The 22,807-nt window shown below is 33.0% G+C and overlaps 2 protein-coding genes across 2 annotated transcripts in view; both read left to right on the forward strand.

Annotated features, from left to right (window-relative positions):
* The first annotated feature begins 1,702 nt into the window (after positions 1–1,702).
* On the forward strand, positions 1,703–9,736 carry LOC128230835 (oocyte zinc finger protein XlCOF6-like). Its single transcript, XM_052943279.1, has 3 exons — positions 1,703–1,956; positions 6,173–6,372; positions 8,940–9,736. The coding sequence occupies exons 1-3, from the start codon at positions 1,703–1,705 to the stop codon at positions 9,734–9,736; spliced, it is 1,251 nt and encodes a 416-aa protein (XP_052799239.1).
* Positions 9,737–16,033: 6,297 nt separating this feature from the next.
* Positions 16,034–22,807, forward strand: part of LOC128232172 (cellular retinoic acid-binding protein 2-like) — a 53,936-nt gene continuing 47,162 nt past the window's right edge. The window contains exon 1 of the mRNA XM_052945578.1: positions 16,034–16,197. Coding sequence (XP_052801538.1) covers positions 16,104–16,197 — 94 coding nt within the window. The 5' untranslated portion in view covers positions 16,034–16,103. The remainder of the gene's footprint in view (positions 16,198–22,807) is intronic.

Consider the following 22,807-nt stretch of genomic DNA (forward strand, 5'->3'; position numbering starts at 1 on the left):
TTATCGTTTCAACAATTGTGTTAACAGTTTGATTACGTACTTGTATCTCTTGCCGAAAATCAATTTGCAGAGCTGATTCTATTATGTAATCAGATCTATACGATTAAATATAGAGCCTGTTCAAAACTTGCATTTTGTAGACAACGCACACCCTAGTGAAGTTAAGCTTGGATTCAAACATTATATAATATATTATAAGGATGTTAATTTTAGCGGTGGTAGCAACACTCCTTTCGAAAGGTAATTTTATAATCGATTATATTATAATTTTATTGTGTATTAACCTTGTGCTATAACCTTGTTCCCCCATTTACATCTATAGACTGGTGTGTTTTTTTTTAAATCTTATATTTAGCAATAGTTTTTTTAGGTATTCATATTTTACAGTTCTCACTATTTTCGGTCAATCTTTTTTTAAACATTTGACAGCAAAATCGTGTGAAAGTCTCGCAAATATTTAACAATAAAAGATCGCAGCATAAATCTCTTGTACTTTCTATCATCTCTTTTAGTTCAGCAGTTAACGTGTTTGGATCAATTAGCCAAAACTATCTGATGCCAATGTCCAATATGTCTTAACAAATGCGGAAATATCATTGTTTCCTATAGGAAAAATCTAAAATAGATAATTTTATTAAATGTTTTAGTGTTTGGCTTTTTAAAGTGCCCGAGAGTCGACTGGCCTCACGACTATTCGTGTTTCGATCACCAGTACTGTTGTGAAAATGATCAATGCTGGTAAGACTGTCTAACAACACTTCTAGTGACACTATTTTATTTAAAAGTATATTCCGGAAAAAAACTCTTTTTTTATATAAAAGCAGCCTTAGTTAAAATAAGTTTTTGTTTGCATGTTTTGTTGTTTTTGTCTGTCTCCAGAAACAACACAAAACAAGCTAGTCCCAAAACAAACTTATGCATATTTTATTTTCATAACTATGTATTCCTATTTTTTCCCATATTACTTGCAGTGTGACATTTCAAATTTTAAATAGATAACTATGTTTGAAAAATGAAAACAATATAATCTGAATTTATTTATATGAATATATAGGGACACTATTCGTCAGAAAATATGATATAACACGATATATCATACGTAGTCGAATCTTGTAACGTAATCATCTTGACCCAACAATTACAACAATTTTGCAGCGACAACGGCCTTCCGTTCGGTGCCATCATAGGAATTTGTTTTGGAGTTTTCTTTTTAATGAGTATTGCGATGATGGTCTGCTTCAAAAAACTTACACAAAGAGGAGTCATACATCCAATCAATGGTAACCATTTCATCGTATACTGATTCGAATCAGTTACTTTATTTTATAACGATTGTTAAACGATAACTACAACTGTATATGAATAACTTTCGTTGGCACGATTTTAAGAGTGACTTTGGTTTTCGTGTTGTGGTTGAGTACACGATTTAAACCTACTTGTCCGGATTGGCAAGCTACAACCAAACTCGGGCGCCTATTTCGTAAAAGAACCTTGGGTGCTTTGATGAAATGCGAATGCGCTTATCACTGCGCATATCGGACATTTTCAAATTTTGAAATGAAAAGTAATTTTAACGGAAAAAAGTAAACCTTTTCCATTTTAGAAATACTTGATAAAACAATTCCATATATTAAGAGAAGAAAATCAAGACAATCTTTAAATATGACAATCAGTGGTAGGTCAGCAAGCAGCAGTCGTACACATGTCACAGTGCGCCGAACAGACTACTGAACAGACAAGAAGGATAGAGCTACGCGACCCCATCACTCGCCTTCACCAACCAGCTAGAGTATCCTACTCCTCCTCTCGCCAGCAGCCCACAACGACTTGGACAACAGTTAATCCAAGCTCGCCGTACGGACCTATGTATGGAGAACATTCTTTCAGACACCCTTCCCCACAAACATTGTACACCAACCAGTCAGAATATTTGCCGCCTTCAACTCCACCTCCCTCGTACACCAGTCAGCCAGAATAGTCGCCGCCACCAACCCCACCTCCTGTAACATTCATTCAACGAACTGGACAAAAGTTTATTCAATATCGCGCGAACAAATGCTTTTAATTAAGCAACTTATGTTGCAAAATAAACTCCTGTATTTTAAGAGATTTTTGTTTTGTTTTATAATATATAGCAATATAACATATGCACTTTTTTCCAATGTTTATTCGTTTAACATATGTTTAAGAAAGCTTTAAGCTGTAGAAATTATGTTTAGAACATTTAAAATTGCAATTTAGTATAATACAATGCATGTGATTTTCGGAAAAATTGTCAATATTGTCGTTGCTATGTTTTGTTTTGACTGTAATATTTATGCAAAAAGTAAGTTCACACACCCATATGCATTCAACAGGATATGAATAACACACTGCTCTATGCAAAGAAGACTTTTTGACGTATAACTGATGGCAGTACTGTCATATTCATAATGTTGTTAAATTTATGATACACTTTTCATGGACATTGGGCATTGTGTGTAGAGTCAGTAGCCACAAAATTATTAGATAGTGAAACACCATATGCTAAATAAAACTGTCGTGCCACACTTGTGCTTACAACTTTTATAACATAGGTACAACTATACAATTATATTTAGGCAGAAAACATTGAAAATAAGTTTTGTCAGTTTAAAAGAATTGTCAGTGGCACCCTCCAACTCCTAGTGATTCTTATAAAGTCATTACTATTTTGCACAAAGCTATAGCATATTGCCTGGTGTATATTCTAGCAAAACATTACATTTTCAATCATGTCCATAAAACTTTATCTTAACTTTGATATAATGTCTATATGCAAAATACCTTGACCGAGGCAATGAAAGTGTATGAAGTATGCAATAACAAAGGGAACTTATTTTGTTCGCATGCGTTCATATTCATTATAAATCTTGTCGCCATTCGTTTTTCGTATCATATTTCAATTTATGTTTCCATGATATATGAAAACATTCACATTTTAAGACGACGTATTATAAATGAGTTTCAATGATTAAATCAGTTGCTTTGAAAAAACATTTTTAGGTTTATTTTTGGTCAGTATATGTAAGACAGAGTGATAGTTAGCAAATAATTCAATATTATTGTTTTAACAGTTTAGTTATGCTTATTTTTATTTTAGTAACAATTCAACTAATTCTTGCGAGTTTTGTTATTAACAGATAAGGTGGTGTGGTAGACATAAACGTAAACATGTATATACTATTTCTTATGTATTTATTATAACTCAATAGAAATGTTGTTTTTTTTGTAATAACCGTAAAATGATACTCTATTTACATACTTTATACTTGAACGTGTCTTGTGTAGAAACTATTTAGTCATTCTTCTAATACAACTTAAGATGTTTACCAGCATTCACAAATTTTCTAATATATGCAATCGTTTTTTGTTCAAGCGATATTGATTTGATTCAACCATATATAGGTAGATACCATTTCAATCAATAAATGCTCTTAGAGCTCCTTTAGATAATATTTTTAGTAACAATAAAAATATGCCTAACAATTCATAAAATTATTTTTTAATTATAAAGAGTTTCACTTGAATTTTTAGGTTACGTTCCTTGGTTTATTTTGTTATTTTTTATACAAATACTTTGTATTTTGTCAGAGAAATTTCTCTAGGTTTAAAATCGTATAAAACAAAGCAAAACAAACCATACATGTCAAGTACTACATTATATAACAAAATGTAACTGTTTCTCACATTTGTTTTGTATGCTAAGATTGCATTCAAAAATTATGTGTTAAAAATAATGGCAATAACTGTTTATTTATTATTTCTAACATGTCAAATTTATGTTAATTATGTTGTTTAGCCATATCATATTATACACAATTTATTAATATGTCTTATCTATTTTGATTGCGTAAGTTTTTGAGTTGCATTATTAATGACATGTTTTGTCTACAGTCAGTTTGTCACGTGACCGCGAAAACGAACTTCTTTTCTATTCTGAGATGAATAAATTATATCTATCCTGACACTGCTATATATATATATATATATATATATATATATATGTCGGGTAGCAGAACAGTTTTAGATTAATGTGAAGTTTATGTGCATTGAATGCAAAAAGCTTGTTTTGCTCTTCTTTCTGTCCAATGCATTAACGGTTATTATCTTCTTATTGATTTTTTACGTGGCATTATCAACTGACTGTAGGATATTTTAGACGAGCCTTTTCATGCAATGTAAGAATCTGGCTTGTGTCCATGATCATTATACTTTCGCTGCGCGGTTCGCCACCTTTCTTTCGCGATATCGAATATTTTCTTTTTGTTATATTAGCAATGATCGTTATTCAATTTATCAAACGGATTACTTTTATTTCTTTTTGTCAAAAACAAGTTGATTGAGCACCCGTATATTGTGCCAATGATCATGGTAAAGCTTCGTAAAAACAAATGAGTATAGAACACGGTATTTCTACCTTATGAGACTATAGTAGACTAAAGTAAATCTTTTAGCGTTCGCCAATCATTTTCTGTTTTTGCACTTTGTGCTTTTTAATACACGGTCACAATCTTGTTATCAGTAATTGATATTTTCCATAAATGCATCATTCAGTAAGTAGTTAAAGGTTTAAGAAGTCAAAATTGATGTTTGTTATACTTGTGTATGTATTGATTTTGAACAAGAGTGTCACTTTAAGGATGTGCATGATAGCGGTGATATCAACACTCTATTCGAAAGGTAATTTTAACATCGATATTAATAAAATGTGATAGTGTTTTGAAAGTAGACAAAAGTGCTATAACTTTGTTTTCCATTTGTATGTAAAGACTAGTGTGTTTTTAAACCTTAAATTCCGCAATAAATTTAAAAAAAGACAACGCCGTTTATCAAAAACACAATAAGTAAACTTACGTTTTTGGTGTTTCTACTTTACAGTTTTCTTCACCATGTTCTACCAATGTCAGACATTGAACAGCCAACTACGCACTCGCAAATATTCGGCAATAGCATACCTCCTCATAAATATCTTGTACTTTAGTTTCAAACCATTTTATCCCCCCCCCCCAAATGTCCTCCCACCAGTAATTAATACTTTAAAAAGTATTTGGATGAATCAGCCAAAACAGGCTGATGCCAACGCTAATGTTAATATTTTTATTACGCGGACCGTTACGGATATGTTTGACACAAATGCAAAAGAATATACATTGTATCATTATTTCTTCCACTATCGAAAGTTAATTATTCAATTAAATATTTCAGTGCTTGGCTTTGTCAGGTGCCCAGAAGACGATTGACCTTACTACTACTTTTGTTTCACTGACAAGTACAGTTCTGAGTATAAACGATGCTGGTAAGACTGTCTAAACTAAGTTTTTTAAATTTACTTTTCGAAAGTTCGACTAGTCAAATCGCTGTCGAAAGTTCGGCTAGTCAAATCGCTGTCGAAAGTTCGGCCAGTCAAATCGCTGTCGAAAGTTCAACTAGTCAAATCGCTGTCGAAAGTTCGACTAATCATATCGCTGTCAAAGAAAGTTCGTCTAGCGGTCATATCGATTTAATCTTGGGAATGGTAATTCCAGTCATTTTCTCCATAATTGTGACCGTCTGTTTTCAATGCTTCAAACGTTCACAAGAAGGAGTCATACATCCAAGCCATGGTAACCATTACATCTTTGAATGATTCAATCATTAATTTCTAATCTCAAATAGACGCAATGATCCGCTTTCAACTAATTTCTTTTTAATTTAGTTTAAACTTACTTATTTTACATTTATTTTTTGAAACAAATGACTATTGGTATGTATTAATCTCGTTGGCACGATGATACGCGAGTATTTTTTTCTCTTGTTGGTGAAATCGGAATTCTTGGAAGAAACTAACTTGTCAAACTTGCTGACCAACAACAAACCTCACAAGCGTCTAGGCCGGAAGTCGAACTCTCGACGCCTTGGTGAGAAGCGAGTGCGCTAACCACTGTGATAACCGGACAATCGAAAATCCAAATTTCAAAAAACTAGGTTGATATATTTGGAAATACAATTTTCATATGGACATGTACGAGTAAAAAGGAAAATACTCGTCATGAAATTAATAATTTGCAGTGTAAATTAAATGTCTTCGGACCATTTTCTTGCATCAAATATCTGATAATTCACTTATATACATGACAGGAAGAAAGTCATGACGCTCTGTTTATTCCTTTAGGAAGGCAAGCACCAGTCGTACACATATCACAGCCCGCTGTACAGACTACCGAACATACAACAAGGATACAGCTACCAGACCCGACAAATCGTATTCACCAACCAGCCAGAGTATCCACCTCCTCCTCTCGCCAGCAACTCACAACGACTTGGACAATAGTTACCCAGCGCGCCGTAAGGACCCATGTTCGGACAACAGTCGTACAGCAACACTTCTCCACCACCCTCGTGCACCAGCCAGCCAGAATATTCGCCGCCTCCTATCCCACTTTCTGTTACATTCACTCAACAAACTGGATACTAAAAATAAAAAAGGACTTGGTCATTGACATATGTCAAAGAAAATGTCATGGCTTCCGAGTGTACTAGTGTTGCATCAATGTTAAAGTATGCTTAAGCCTGCATAAATTACATTTAACACACATTAAGAACATTACCTTAAAGATGCACTCTTACTCCCAAATAAGATTTACCACAAATAATAATTCTGTTTTAATTTTCCAAATGAAATGTATAAATGTCGAAAACAACGGTTCCCATGGAGGATACCGAGTTTAATTTAAACGATTAACATAAAACAGGGTATTTCTGCCTTATAAGAGTATAGTAGACCACAATTAATCTGTTTGCATTCGCCAATCATTTAATATTTTTGTGCTTTCTGCTATTTAATACAAGGTTACAATCTTGTTATCAGTAATTAATATTTTCCATTAATGCATTATTAAGTAAGTAGTTAAAGGTTTATCACTCAAAATTGATGTTTGTTATACATGTGTATGTGTGTATGTATTGATTTTGAATAAGAGTGTCACTTTAATTTGCTATTTAGTTATATACAATGCATTTAAGAAATCACGAACCGTTATTTATTTTCACCGAGTTATCCACATAATTGTTGATGCTTTCAATGTTATGTTTCTACGAGACATACTTTGATCTGTAAGTATGCACACTTCTATACATTTTACAATAACATGAATGCTAAAAAGACCCTATGACGTATGCTTAGAAAAAAAGACATTGCTATCATCTTTGAAATGTTGCTCAATTCATAATACACTTTTAATGGAAAATGGGCATTTTGTGTCTAGGCCGTAGTCACGATGGCTTAAATGAACCTTAATATTGATACATCTGCTATAAATCTGTCAATATGGACAAATAATACACGTTCTAATCCAGTATGACCAAGATATCAACAATTTAATCAATGCTATTATAATTATGAAAAAATAAGTGAGTTTTTGCACAAATCATTTTTGAAGTAGAGTTAATGGTTAAATTAAAATTAGTTTTAACTGTTCATTTCTCATTCATGAAATGAAATATGTTTACAAAGATAAGAAATTAAGCTTTTTTATTTGTACATGAATAATGAAAGTTTTGAAAATATTGATGGTGAAGAAGGGGGCTACGGTCTCTAAAGAAAAGTAGAATGCACTTGCAGAAGTACAAAGAATACATATTCATGTATTTCATTCAAACACAAAATAACATGTTTTCTGGCAGATATGAGATGCTTTCAGTAGTTTAGATATGTACCCATGTACAGCACTACTTCAAAGTAGTATGTGCTATTTTAAAACACAGAATGCAAAGTTATGCAGTGCAAAGCTTATATATACGGCATACATCATTTTAATAATACATGCATATACATTTCCCTCATCGTTTCAGTAGATTTTTTTTTAATTTTAATTTGCATGAAACGATTGGCGTTTTGACGTTGTATTTATTCCATGCTGCATTCTGAAGGGATAAGAGCGATATTGTTTGACTTAGGGTACAAGACTCTACATATATATGCCGTTCCTTTCCACAGACGTCAAATGAAGATAAAAAAATTTCTCTCTTTAATTTTACCTGGTATGTATCTTATATAAATGAGAGAGTAAAACCTATGAAAACAAACAAAATAGTTTAATATAAGGTTGGTGTTCTGTGCGTTCGTAATTATAGACGCTTGGGTGCAAACATATCAAGAATTTGAATCAAAGCACTATAAGTGCGCATATACTTGGGGAATGTTACAGAAGGTGTCGCGACTAATATTGATGACGCAAATAATTGAAGATGTGATTGCGAGATAAGATAACATTAATTGAAGTGACGTCAATACTGAACATGGAATATGTGTTAGAACTGTTGATGTTCGTTATTTGCAAGTGTGGCTTTAATGAAACAAATGTGTGATGGTTTATTTTATTGCTACGAAAGATGTTGTAAAGACGATTGGTCCGTGAAAGCTGCAAACATTAAGTAATATTCAGTAACAATTCGTCAATTGATATTGCAAAAAGTAAGTTCACTGGGGTCCTGGTTAGTCAAACGAAAAACGAATTGATGACGACAGCTGGTCAAGCATTGCTGTTGATATTGTCATGGATTATTGGAGATTTGTATACACAAAACAATACACATGCTAGATAGACTTGTTAAAATTCACGTAAAGAGGACTGTAATTACACGGTAAGTTTTATTTTCGATTGCAATTACGTCTAACATCATAAAAGGCACGTCTTGTTTGTAAAGAATTTCATATTTTCATAATTTGTTAAGTTAGTAGTATATGTAAAAAATAAAAAGCTATCACTCATTTATCTCAATTGTTTAGTATGCATTATATATAAAATTATATTTATGTAATCACTTCTTTCGATAACTTATCGATTTAAAAAAATCGTAAATGATTTAAGCACTGTAAGTGTATAAAAATATAATACATGTACAACCAATGAATTTCTGATAATGTCATGGATTTGCAGACGACCCATTTAATAATGTCATGCATATATGTCGACAGGGTCAAGGATTCTTGCCAAAGGCAATGGACGTGTCTTTCGAGGAAGAGTCATCCTTTTTCAAAGAAAATGACATATCATTCAACGTGGAGGTTAACAGTGAGTACGATGGGCATAACGACGACAACAACAACCCCCAAAAGAAAGTCTATAGCTGTAAGGACTGTAACTACAAAACTTACAGCTCTGGAAACCTAAGCAGGCATAGGCGAGCAGTTCACCAAAAGGTCAGATTCGAGTGTAGTTCGTGCAGAAAAAGCTATGCCAATAGTTATGATCTGCGTGAACACACTCGAAGCGTGCATCACGGGTCACGTTTTATGTGTGTGGTGTATTCCAGGGCGTATTGTAGCAGAAAGTCATTGAACACACATATACGGTGTGTGCACTCTTCTGATGCTCAGAAATATCACTGCTCATCGTGCAACAAAGACTACACAAACAAAGTCCATTATCACGGTCATGTAAACAAACATATGGATCTAAAGGCGTTCACATGCAGTCGTTGTGATAAACGATTCTATTACAAGCCAAGTCTTAGAAAACACCAGTCTACATGTCAAAAAGGCAAAGTTTTCACTTGTGATATGTGTGGCAAACGATTGGCATCGCGTGTAACCTTGAAAGACCACATTGCCGGCAAGCATGGGGAAAAGGTCAATGTGTGCGCCCGTGGAAAGGCTTTTCCGTGGCTGTCATCACTCTTCCGACACAGGGGAAAATGTCTTGTTGCTAAACAAGCCATCAGCCAAGATAAATGAACGTTACAAGTGAAGTGTTTTGCAGTTTCCATGCCCTAGTCAGTAGATTCATGTATGATACCTTTTGTGTTCGATACACAATATTGACAAACAGTTTTTCTGTTATAAATACATGTTTAAGAAAGCATACATACTTTTTGAAATTTAAAAAAAGTGTTAGACAGTGCTGTTGACATTATTTTGAAAAATAATGTTCATGTATTAATTTGTAAACTTGTTTGTTTAGAGCTGCGCGTCCCTTTATGTTCACATTTACTGTTAATGTATGTATCGTTTTAGAAAGCCGTAATAAGATCGTCTGGGGTTTTTTTTAAAAAAAGAGAGATATTGTTATATATAGCATGTTGCATATTTCTGGCTTAAAATTATTTTTGAGTTATGCCCTTCTTTCAACTTACAAATTTGTACAAAGACTAACTATGACCATTACTCACAAAATATTCATGTGAAATCTGGTTCAAACAATTTACCCGATAAATACACTCATTCATAATAAGGTCTAATAATAATAAAGTTATGCCCCGTAGAACACTCAAACAGACGCGCGTTGACATGTTCCCTCTTGCTTTTAAATCATTTGATATCTATAGCTTTAAGAAAAGCTTACGAATTGATAGATGTATATTTTTGTTTCTTGCCATATAATATATGCCTTTGTTGTTCAATTGGTTAAATAAACAAGTTATTTCATTGTAATGTTTGTATTTGCATGTTTATCACATTCAGGGACAATGACGAATTATTAACGATAAGCAAATACATCCATTAATTATTACACATTTAGAAAATGATATTTATATCATGATTGTGAATGTTCACAGAAAAGTACATATTGGATGGTTATATATAATATTGACGTTAAGTGGTCATACGTTGTGTGATTTAGATACTATCCAGTCCGTATCTAATGTGTGGTAAAATTTTAGATGATCAAGTCGATGGTGTTCTCGGATCGGCTTAGTTCCTTTGGCAGGATCGGCAACTGTGGGAACTTTACCAGACTTCCGCTTCGGTTTTCGTCTGCTTTTATCAAACGCATGGTTTCTGTAAAAGGATTTGACAATCATTATTATTATTATTATTATTATTATTATTATTATTATTATTATTATTATTATTATTATTTGTATTATTATTATTATTATTATTATTATTATTATTATTATTATTATTATTATTATTATTATTATTATTATTATTATGTACTTGGCATATAAATCACTTGACATATGTACAGTTTTAGCCCGTTTGTTGTGCTCGTCTTTTTGTTCTTGAATCTTTACAGTGCTATCATCTATAGATATCCTACTTTCATCCCCACAAATATCATTACCAGTTATATTGTATGTCCTAGGTTTAATTGTGTTTTCTTTACCGGTGACAAAAATGCTTATTTTACGTTTTGGGTGACTGGACGCAACGTGCCGAACGGCTAATAACACAGAAATGAAGATTTTGTGGCAATATTTGAATTTTACCTTTTGATCATGAAACGATAAATGTCGTCATTATATCCATGGTAATTTGTTCACCATCGGCATACAATCCATGACAATAGAAAAAAATCCATGACATTCTTGAAAATTTATAATACATGATTTTCTTCAAAATGGTAAATAAATGCAAATATGTAATCAAATGCCTGTTATGGATCTACAGAGAACAACAATACACCATACACGCTTAAAAGAATTATGTAACGTTTGCGTTGCATGCAAATAATAAAACCATGAAAAAATATGAATTTGGGTAGTTTTGTTCATATTAAGCAAAATACTTGAGAACTGTCCAATGTGTATTGAAGTGAAACATTTTCTTACGACGCACTTGCATTAGTTTTATGATAATTAAGGAATATAGGACAGAAAACATTAATCTTACCATTTTTCTTTACAAAGATGATCATTCAGCAGCGCCAAATTCGTCGAAAAACCATGACACTATCAACAGCAATGCTTGACCAGCTGTCGTCATAAATTCGTTTTTCGTTTGACTAACCAGGACCCCAGTGAAGTTGTGAATGATGCGTGATATAAAAGCAATAATACGTACGGTAAGAAGTAGTTACAATATGTATTGACTCACATATATACATCATCCACTCGTACAATCTTGCAAATATGTGTTTTATTGTTTAGCTCCATCTGCATCGCACATTTTGTTATTTTATATCACACGCATTTAAGTGCTTTGTTTTAAGGATAACAGCCGCGAATATGTAGACACAAAGGATTTAGACCTGACGACATCGATTACGGATCATGTCAATTTAAACAACATTTACAGGCTGCGATTTATTCCCCTTTTATATCTTAATGCACTACAATATTGTTAATGAAGTGCTTTTCCCTTCACATTTTATACTAAAATGTATAATCCATAACACTAAAAAACCAAGTGAATTTGTGCACCTGCCTTCCCGATACTTCCAAAATATGACGGATATTTTTATTACAAAATTCAGGTCAGATGCAAATGATCACCAAATCAAAAACTCTCGCTGCTTTGATTTTAGAATAACAGTCAGGTAGACCTGTACTGCATTTTTGTGACAAACACTATCGATTTGCCCTCCATATATAAACTTTTTATGATGCAAGCACCTCTGTGTCTGCAATTGTAAGGCGTTTTTGGCCAAAATACCATTATTTTAGGGTTTTCAACTCTCTTCAAATCTTCAGTCAAAAGAATGCAGACGACTCAGTTTAAAGAAATAGGCAAAATTGTGGAAATCAGGAAATGGCTTATTTCGATCAACCGGAGAAGATAATTGCATTAAATAGTGATTATTTGCGATAAATAGTGCAATGTAATACATTTCCTGCTAAAAAGGCACTTTTGAGTCCCAAACCCGTCGCTGTATTTTTTCTATAAAAAAACAATATCAATAAGTCCCACTCAAAACAAGCATAATCTGATAGTCTGTGTCAGAATTTTCAAGTTGACTCTCTGTCATCCTAATACCTGTGCGTCTGTAATTTTAAGGCATTTTGAAATTCAAAATTCCATTCTTCGAGGTTTCCCCAACTGAACCTGGACTCAGATGACTCTACGTTCTTGCTATCAAGATCTCACCGAGATTGGACTTTTAACGTTCTTGTAGGAGTGACATAAAACAACAACATGAAAGTGACTCAGCGCACAATCTTTATGGAATTGTAAAGGTACAATGCTTTACAAAATCCCAAATGCTAATAATTTCCCTCAATGAAAGTGTGCTTCTTGCGCATACATACCATAACATGTATGGCTCCATACCAGTAAGAGATGGAAGATGTCAACTGTGCTAGGGGTTTCTATGAGAAATTTATAAACCTATGAACTGAAACAAACGCTGACATAAGTGATGTTACCTCAGCAGTCATCAGTCTTGTGGCAAAAAGTGCATAATCTGTGGATTTCATACAGCAAGGTTAATGCATTGCCAAAAAAGATCCGAACAAGTTTGTGACCAACCAGATCTACCTGCAATTTAAAACATATTTAAACATGAAGCTGTAACGTGCTCATGGTTTGAACGTAAAACAGGGGATCAGGTTACACAATCAGGAATAGTAGTTGACCACAAGTAGCCGTACATTGTATCTCACAGCCATTCCATACTTACAAAACCACAAAGTCCTTTTCATCAAAGTATTTTCGACACAATAATATTGTAAATGCTTTTGTAAACACACCTATTTAGTATGATATAACTAGTAACTGTTTTACCATTGCAAAGTTACACAAAGGTTTCAAACTTAAGGACTTAGTCATCAGTTTTTTCTTCTTTGATAAATGGCCTTTGCAGACTGCAAAGGACAGATAACATCCCCATTTTAGTGTTCATTTTTGTAACAGATAATATGTTCAGTTACAATTAAGTCTTTTCTTGGCTCTCTAAATATGAATGCAAATTGAAGCCATATGTCTTACCTCTTTTGTCCCATGATTTTACAATTAAATTTTATCTTTCATAAAGGCATTCCACCAAGTCATTGAAATTGTCTGACATTATGTAAATCCATAAATGAAATATGGCAGCTGCCAACTGTCTGAAAAGACTAAACCGCCTTCCATGAATCTATGTAACAGGGCCTCACACAATGTACACCCAATCGCATTGTTGATAAGTAGTACGAAATCGGCGTTACATTGACAATTTGGTGTCAAAGGGATGTCATGGCGACGATAGTAATTATGTTAAAATAAACGTATTTGGTCAAACACGTCCGTAATCATAGTATTGTGTTATTATTTGACCATTAATTGATATTAAAACACGGCGTAATTTCGTAGATATTAAGTCATGCATTCATAAAATATTGTTCAAGTCATCGTCTCATATTACGTAGACATCTGAAACAATATGTTGTAAAGAACATAATGGAATAGTGATCTGTCGGTAGGACAAACTTCATTCAAAACATTCGGCTAGAAAGCTCTTTATGAAAATGTAACACTACATGTTTTTAAGACCTTAAAAGTTAACAATCCCCCTCAAAGTTGGTAAACAAGACAAGTTTGTATATATATATATAGAATTATACTCAATTAAAAAGAATACGTTTTCTACAAGTAAATGACAAAAATGTATGTCAACAAAATAAAAAAGATGTTATTAGTTTTTGTTGGTCTATTATCTTCCATATAGTTTTTTCAATAATTGATAAGAATCGATTAGAATTTTGATTTAAGTACACTAATCAAAAATATCATTTACTCTACTTCAACCATATAAATTAAAAACAAAAACAACAACAACAACAACAACAACAACAGCAACAACAGTATGAACTCGTTTGAATAAGGCCTAGTTATAGCTTGAGAAAAGCCTCGACAAGGCATAATCAACTCACTATTGCATCTCGGAGAACCAATAACTTGATGTGATAACATATGTTCTGTGTCGCAAGCTCAAAACTCGATGCCACATTTACAAGAAATTTAGAGACGAGAAAAAGTGCAATTCCAATGGCCGAACTTTGGGGTGAAGCGAAGGAAAAGCTTATTGAAAATGGCAGTTAGATTAGGCGGAAATTCTCGATTCCGCGATGAGAGAAATGTTTAATTAAATGTAAAAGTTGTTCAGTTTGTTTGAACTTGTTTTTGCAGAAATGCACAAACAAGAATAATTTGATTATTCAAGTGTTTTAAGTTTTAAGTGCTAACAGTAGGTTTAATGAGAATTTCTATTTTTTAATTGTATTTTTGCGCTTTAAGATATACGTCAAACCACACAATGTCGAAAATAGGTTATGTTCCCACAAATTGATTTCAAGTATTTTTCCATGTACCTATATACCAGTAAACAGAACTTACTAAGTGTTTTCTTGAAACATATTTATTTCAGTACAATGGTGAGACACGTTATATTTTATTTTATAATAATTACTCTCGTTGGCACGATGTTATGCGGGAGTGTGAGCGTGCTCTGTGGGGGAAACCGGAGTACCCGGAGTAATCTCACTTGTACGGCTTGTTGACCACAGACTAAACTCACAAGTGCTCAGGCCGGTTATCATACACGAAACGCTATGGTAAGGAATGAGTACTCTAACAACGGCACTAACCGGAATACGTAGTGCTTGCAATATCAGCATGACCAATAAAAAATCAGAAATGATTCATCCCTATCTAGATTGGATTGTGGATGAAGGATTAAAACATCCACACTAGGAAGGAAGTAAAACATTCAGGCTGGTTGCAGAAGAAACCTATTAAAATTGAAAAATGAGAATAATTGGGTGCGTCGACTTCTTAATGCATACATACTTTAATGCATAGTGTCTATACACGCAAAAGCAATATAGCTGTAGATTGTTCACAGTCGGCAAAATGATTAGTTCATTCGATTTCACTTTGTGGAAAAAAATGAAATAAAATAAATGTATTACTTAACTTTCAGTATTTACATATATTGTTTTTCGATGAAATCTGGAGTTTTAATACACAACAGACAATGTTAACATAATAACAACCTTGCAACTAGAACATTAACATGTCCACAAAATTCAGTTTTTCTGCAATATTTGATTAATAACATTGGATTTCAATAAAAGATATACAATTAAGATATATAATTATGTTTCACCTAACAGCGTTTTCTATATAAAGTGCGAACACATTGCCGAAGTAAGCAAGGCAATAAAAGAACGCTTGTGATGAGGTAGAATAATAAACAACTTCTAATGAAGAAATAATAAATTTTACAGTTTACAGAATCAATACTACTTTTGCCTCTAACTGCATTTTATTATTAGCAAGATCATCACACGGTGATGCTTTCTCTATATAAGATACTCACACAACATATTGGAGATTTCTAGGAATTACCAAAAATAATTTGTCACATAATAGGGAAAATTTCTTTAGGAAAGTCTCGAAAATGTCAGACGTTTTGGATAAAATAATTAGCGAACTTGGAGGAAAATGGCAGCTGGATAGGGCGGAAAATTTCGAAGCGGCTCTACAGGAAATGGGTAATTATACTGAACTTTTCGTAATTGGTTTAGCATACTGTTTCATAAACTGTTGTTATACGTTCGGTTTGTATACTGACGAACGATGATTCAAATGCATTTTAAAAGCTCGTTAAAGTACAGTAAAGATCCTACATAAATAAGTATATTCCTTGAACGCTGAAAAGCCAACATTTAAATATACCGAGAAATATTCGTAGTCAATTACTTTATAAAATCTCGAGTTGAAAATTTTGTATATTTACATTATTAGACGACATTTAAAATATAAAGACTGATTTGAAGTTCTTTGAAAGAATCACAAAGGTTCAATAATACAAACCAAATTTATGTAAAGATACTGACAATGTTATGGAAGCGTATGTCATATATTTTGATGATGAGATACTGTAGGCTTGTCGACTTGTTATAACACTACATGTTATCATATGTATGTCGACTTTCTTACTTACTAACGGAATATGTCGACTTCTATTGTTGGACAAATGCTATGGATTATGTTATGTTTCATTGTAAATGAAGTTGGCAAAACGCGTTGACAATAAAGTCAACATATACAGTTATAGTTGCATTACGAACTCATCCGTATATACCATATGCGCTTCCATACATCAGTTTTGGATGATATTAAATGATAATACATAGATATCGAGTGTTAAACATTAGACTCATTTGCTTTACTAGAAACATGCGTGACTATTTATGTAGTAAGATAACGACCAGATTGTACATACAACATACCACAGTATTATTACGAATCTAAGCTTACAATAACGATTACTATTGTAAGACAACCACCTAAAGTAGATAAAGTACTAAAATAATGACAATGATAGTTAAACATGGTAGGACTTGTACAGTAATAAAGTTATGAGAATAAAATTTGAAAGAAAGATCGTACTCAAAGGGAGGATATTTCTTGAGATTTTGCACACAAATTTGCCGATAGCAATTAAGGTACAGATGCAGCCAGACGATCATGAGACTATATTAAGAGAATGGTATTAGAGAGATTAACTTTTCTAAGAGTTTGCTCCTACTGACCTTTAACATTTGATGGCAGTCGATGATTTCCACCGTTATTCAGGCAGTTAAGTGATCAAAGCGCAAATAAGGAAAAATATATGATCGTTTTGTGCGACAAGAATAAAGGCGGTAGAATATTTAATAAATTACATGGCAAGTGATATGGACTTTATAAAGGATAAGGTTTGTTGCTCTTGGAGACTTGATAGATATGGGAATTAAGACGATGCTAAAAATGCAATGTGAAAGATAAAAACCTACATCTATGAATTAGTATTCAGAAGAGCAGATTGTTTTTCAGATTACTTTTAAAGCCCGGTAGACTTATATTTAACCAATATCTCGTTAAACAAATTAAAATTAATCAAAATGGGTTGGCTGTAGCCCCGCGCCCCTATATAAGATTTATCCAACCTATCAGACGACCGTTAAATACACAGAACGGTTTGGTTAAAATACTAGGTAGAATTTGATTGACATTAAGATGCTTGTTGAATACGAAGTCTAGTAGCTTTGTTTCTTTAAAAGTCGATATGCAATTTCTTTAGGCATGTTCTACATCGATGGAGTCGATGAAAAGTTAGTTGTCATCAGTTAATTTAATGCAATACAAAGCACTCATCTTCTTGGCATTTGATTAGGAGCTCGATCGCACAAGTGTCCGTCGGAAAACATCAGTTTGAACATACAATATCATTCATCTTTTATTTAAATTGCCCTTTGTTTGTAAACTATGTGTTGATGTTCTGTATCGCCATTTATTTAAACTTTTTTTTTATGTCAACGGTTTTAAAACGCAACTTGCATTGGATACCGTTCAACATGTTTCCCTAGCCGGTCTCGTTTACTTACAGGTGGTGTCAGTATTAGGGTTTTTATCTGAATTTTTGCGCTTTTCTGCATTAAATACACGGTTAAACTTTAATAATTTTGCATTATTAAGTTAGTAGATAGAGGTTCATCAGTCAAAATTGATGTTTGTAATACGTGTATATGTATTGATTTTGAATAAGAGTGTCACTTGAAGATTTACAAGTTCCAGAAATGTATTTGCGTACTTTGTTTATATGATGCAATGTGTATACGATGAGGATAATAAGCTGAACTTACATTTTGCTTTATCAAGGACGGTTAGGGTACGTATGAGACTTATATTTTGAAAAAAAATAGTTACACCACATAATGTTTATTTCCAAGTTTAAGGCAGTAGCTCATATATTTAATGACATACGAAGAAACGCTATTGTTTATGTTGTTATAAGCCGCCTTGCTGTGCTGTTAACAATCGCTTCGTATTCCATATTGTAGGCGTATGGTTTTTTCTGGTCCAGTGGAGTCATTGAATATGTCTTAATGATCTTTGAAACTAGACTATATCTCTCTTCCAGAAGATATCGACTTTATCAAATTGTCTTTAATTGATACGTTTTGTATCACCGTGATTCACGAAAAGGTTAACTTTTGTCAAAGTTGAGTTTGTATTTGTTTGTTTTGAGGTTGATGCAATAACACATAGGTGCAAAATGTGTAGCTTGAACGTCAATACATAATTCACTTGATGGTTGGTCATAAACGCAAACACGAACAAATGACCATGTTTCGCATTCATTCTGAACAAATGACCATGTTTCGCATTCATTCTGAACAAATGACCATGTTTCGCATTCATTCTGAACAAATGACCATGTTTCGCATTCATTCTGAACAAGTGATGATAAGTGTCATATATTTTCTCGTATTATATAATTGCTGTTTTTATATAGTTCGATGATAAACACTTGGAATTTTTTAGAACACACGCAATATTTTAATGTTTAAACATGTTTATATGCTATTGTTATATGAGCTGAGCCCATAATAGCTAACATCTTGAGTCTGCTTTTGATGCTCTTATTCAAAGTATGAAGTATCTTTTATCATTTTTATTAAATTGAAATATTTGTATGGCAAAACCTGTTATTTGGAACATGTTTATTGATTTCAAACATCAATACTGTGGGAGTTTTAAATTTGAGTTTTGAGTCTGAAACTCAGTCCTGTGTCCAAAACTCTAAATCGGAATGTTAGTGAATATAAGACCTGCGCCTGTTAATATATACCCAAGAAGAACGGACCCTTTCCGAATCAATCGTCTCCTTACACTTATAATTTGTAAACGGTCTATAAAGTTTTTATAATCGGTCTATTTACACAACTGATTTTACACAGGTTTTGTCTCAACGTCGCTTTAAATGAGCTTGGTGAACACTTGTCTTGGATAAGATTCAAAATTTACATGTCACTAAAATATTCTAACTTAATGGGTACGCCCTTTAGACATTTATTATTTTATGTTCAAAAGGATGAAGTCCACACAATTAAACAACAACAACAACAACAACAAATGTTAATGCATTCAGGCAATTATGCCTATAGCATACAAACAGTTTACGAGCAAACAGGTAAAATTTAACGAGAAGCATAATAATCAAGTGTGAACAAAAAATAAATGATTGTAAATCAGTAGTAGTGAGCTATTTTGCAATTAGAGATAAAGCTAGAATGATTATTTTAGACATTTTAAACATTAAATGAACACTTAATCAGCGCTACAAGACAAACAAACACAACTCTATGAGTATCGTCATTGGTAACATAAGCCTACCGCCTTGCCACGGTAAGTGAACAATGAGTATAATTATCTTAGAATTGGGAAGTGATTGAACTGTGTCTCAAGCCTAAGAAACCGAAACAGATTAAGGTTTGAGCTTAGTGTTCATTCCTATCTTCATTACTATATTCAATCAATATTTAACTGTTATTCACTTATGTTATGAAGATAAACTTCATGAAGCATCTTCTTATCATACCAATCATGAATATAAAATGTGTATTTTCATTTTCATCTTTGGCCATAACTACTTTGTTTACGTTTATAAACACAAAACAATTTGAAGCAGCACTAGGAAAAATAAATAAATTAAATGTAGAAGTTATTAAGTTCGTTTGTACTTGTTTCTGCAGAAATGCGCCTCAGACAATGCTAATTTAATTATACAGGTTTTATGAGTTTTAAATGACAGACGTTGGTTTTATGATAATTGCTTGTCTAAATTTACAATTATATGCTTTAAAACAGACGTCAAACCACAGAATGAAGAACAATATGTAATGTTACCACGAATTGATTCCACGTGTATTTCCAACTACCTATATGCCAATAAATAGTGTTTAATTTAATTATATTTATCCTACAACAATTATAAAACAAGAGAGAACAACATTATAATAATAACGCTCGCTGACACGATGATATAAGGTTGTGTATTGTGGAAGAAACCGGATTGCCCGAAGGAAACCAACTTGTCATGCTTGTTGACAACAAACCAAACCCATAAGACGCAAAAGTAAGAAGCGAGTTCGCTAAACACGGCACTAACCGGAACACTTAAGTGTTTGGCATTGTCAGAGCGACCGAGACAGTATCAATCTTTATCAATAAAAAGAAGGAGAAGATGTTAAACATCCACGCTGACAAAAGCCTTATAATTGTAGTCTGTATACATTCGGCAAAACAATCAAATCATTCTTTTCTAATTTATTGAAAAGTATAAAATAAAATAATCATTAACATGCAAAATACACATGTTAAAATTCGTTTTAATTTAATGAAATACGCCTGGGATATGATTTCGAGGTAATAATTTTTTCTCTAATTGATATCGGTTTCCTAGGTGTTTTTCCGACCATAATAGATGGGCTGTAGTTTCACGAATTGGAAAACGCTCCTTGAAATAATGCACATGGCTCTGCAGACATAATTTGTTTATTAGGCAATACAGGTGTCAGTTCCGCCATTTTATAATACCATGGTGCATAAGAATTAAACCATTAATTTATGGTTTTTATGTTTACGTTGTACAGGGATGCAACTTTCATCACCGATAAATAAGTGTTCTCACATTGCCTAGCATATTTGCAGATTTGAAAATACTTGAAACATGACATAGGATTGGTGCAATAAGTGGCAAAAATACTTAAACAATGTCGACTGATTTGGCCTTTATTGATGACAAACTCTGTGGGTGTTGGATATAGTAAAGTTGTATGCAAGTATTGCTCTCTTTTTTATATACTTTGATCTAAAAATCAAATGAAACTATACTACTCAAAAAAATACAAATATCCCTGCCACTTAGTTATGACATTTATTCACAACATGGCGCAACATATTTCGAGAAAGAACTGGCAAGAAAATACGGCTAGTGGCAACGCGTTGTCTCCAACTACTTTAATTACATTGTCTTAGTCATGTTTATAGAGAACACGTTCGCTCATTTTGGATGAACCGCTCGTCGTTATGACGTCAATGTTTATTTATTGCTGCAATTTGATGGAACAATCGCATCGTAAGTTGACCAATGGTTACGATATTACTAATAACAAATATTTTTATATAATTCACATGCCAATGAGGACTTTTCTCCTTTATGTAACTGCGACAATTTATATTTAAAAATTAAAAAAAAAACTTGAAGTCATCATTGTGTCCAACAATGATTGTTTAACAACTTTTTGGAAGTATTAAATAGGAAATCATTCCTTCTTTTACAGATTTTGATACCAAAAGGAAGAAATTACAGGCTATATTTGGCAATTATTTGGCTATAAATTGAAAACAGATTGATGTTGTTACAATAAAGGTGAACTTGACAATGCTATCAATGGAACCTATCAAGTGAAGTATTAAAGCTACCAGGAAAATGCGGTAGAATGTTGTTTGGCGAAGAGAGGAATATGAGGAACTGTGTCTTTTAATTGTTAGACTTATTTCCTTCAGTTTTCTTTCAGCATGAAACTGCCAAATTCTGATGGATATTTCGTAAGATAGTGCAAGCCTTTAATTAGAAAACCTATTTTCTAAGCCGGATAATAAAGGCATCGACATAACCAATCCAGAAAAACAATGTAGACGATGAAAGAAATAACATTGTATTATCGAGGTGTCATATCGGGGATATTATGACAGGACTCTTTTCTGACTTCCAGCATCACGTCGAGGTCTATGTGTGTATACGCGTATCCGTCAAGACCATAAATATAAATTAAGGTATTTACGAAGAATTGAATTAAACAAGTTTACAAAAAAACGTACCCAGAGCTCTTACCTACAGACACCCTAAACAAATAATAGGGGTCCTTTTTCTGGCTAATTGCAATTTAACAGTGAAGTGTCATGGTTTATGGCAAACTATTCTCAATTAACATAATTGTGAACAATTTTTCCAACTCTCTTCAATTTCCCAAACGTATTTGAGTTTGGAATGGAAACACACCAGACAATATAACGAATAAGGACCTTGCCACTGGAACATTACTTATGTCATCTGATTACGACTTTGTGGATGTTGGATAACGCCCGAAAAGCTCATTGGAGCGGCCGCCTCGGTTGCGGAAGGTCGACATAAACATTACGGTAAACAAAGGTAACACTGAAGTGGCATTACTCTTTCCTTTGCCTTCCTTATAGTATGGTGCGACAGGTCCCAGATTTAATCCCGGACCGCGTCGTACCAAATTACGTTAAAAATAGGTCCCAGTAGTA

This window comes from Mya arenaria, chromosome 4 (assembly GCF_026914265.1).
Source record: "Mya arenaria isolate MELC-2E11 chromosome 4, ASM2691426v1".
Taxonomy (NCBI): Eukaryota; Metazoa; Mollusca; class Bivalvia; order Myida; family Myidae; genus Mya; species Mya arenaria.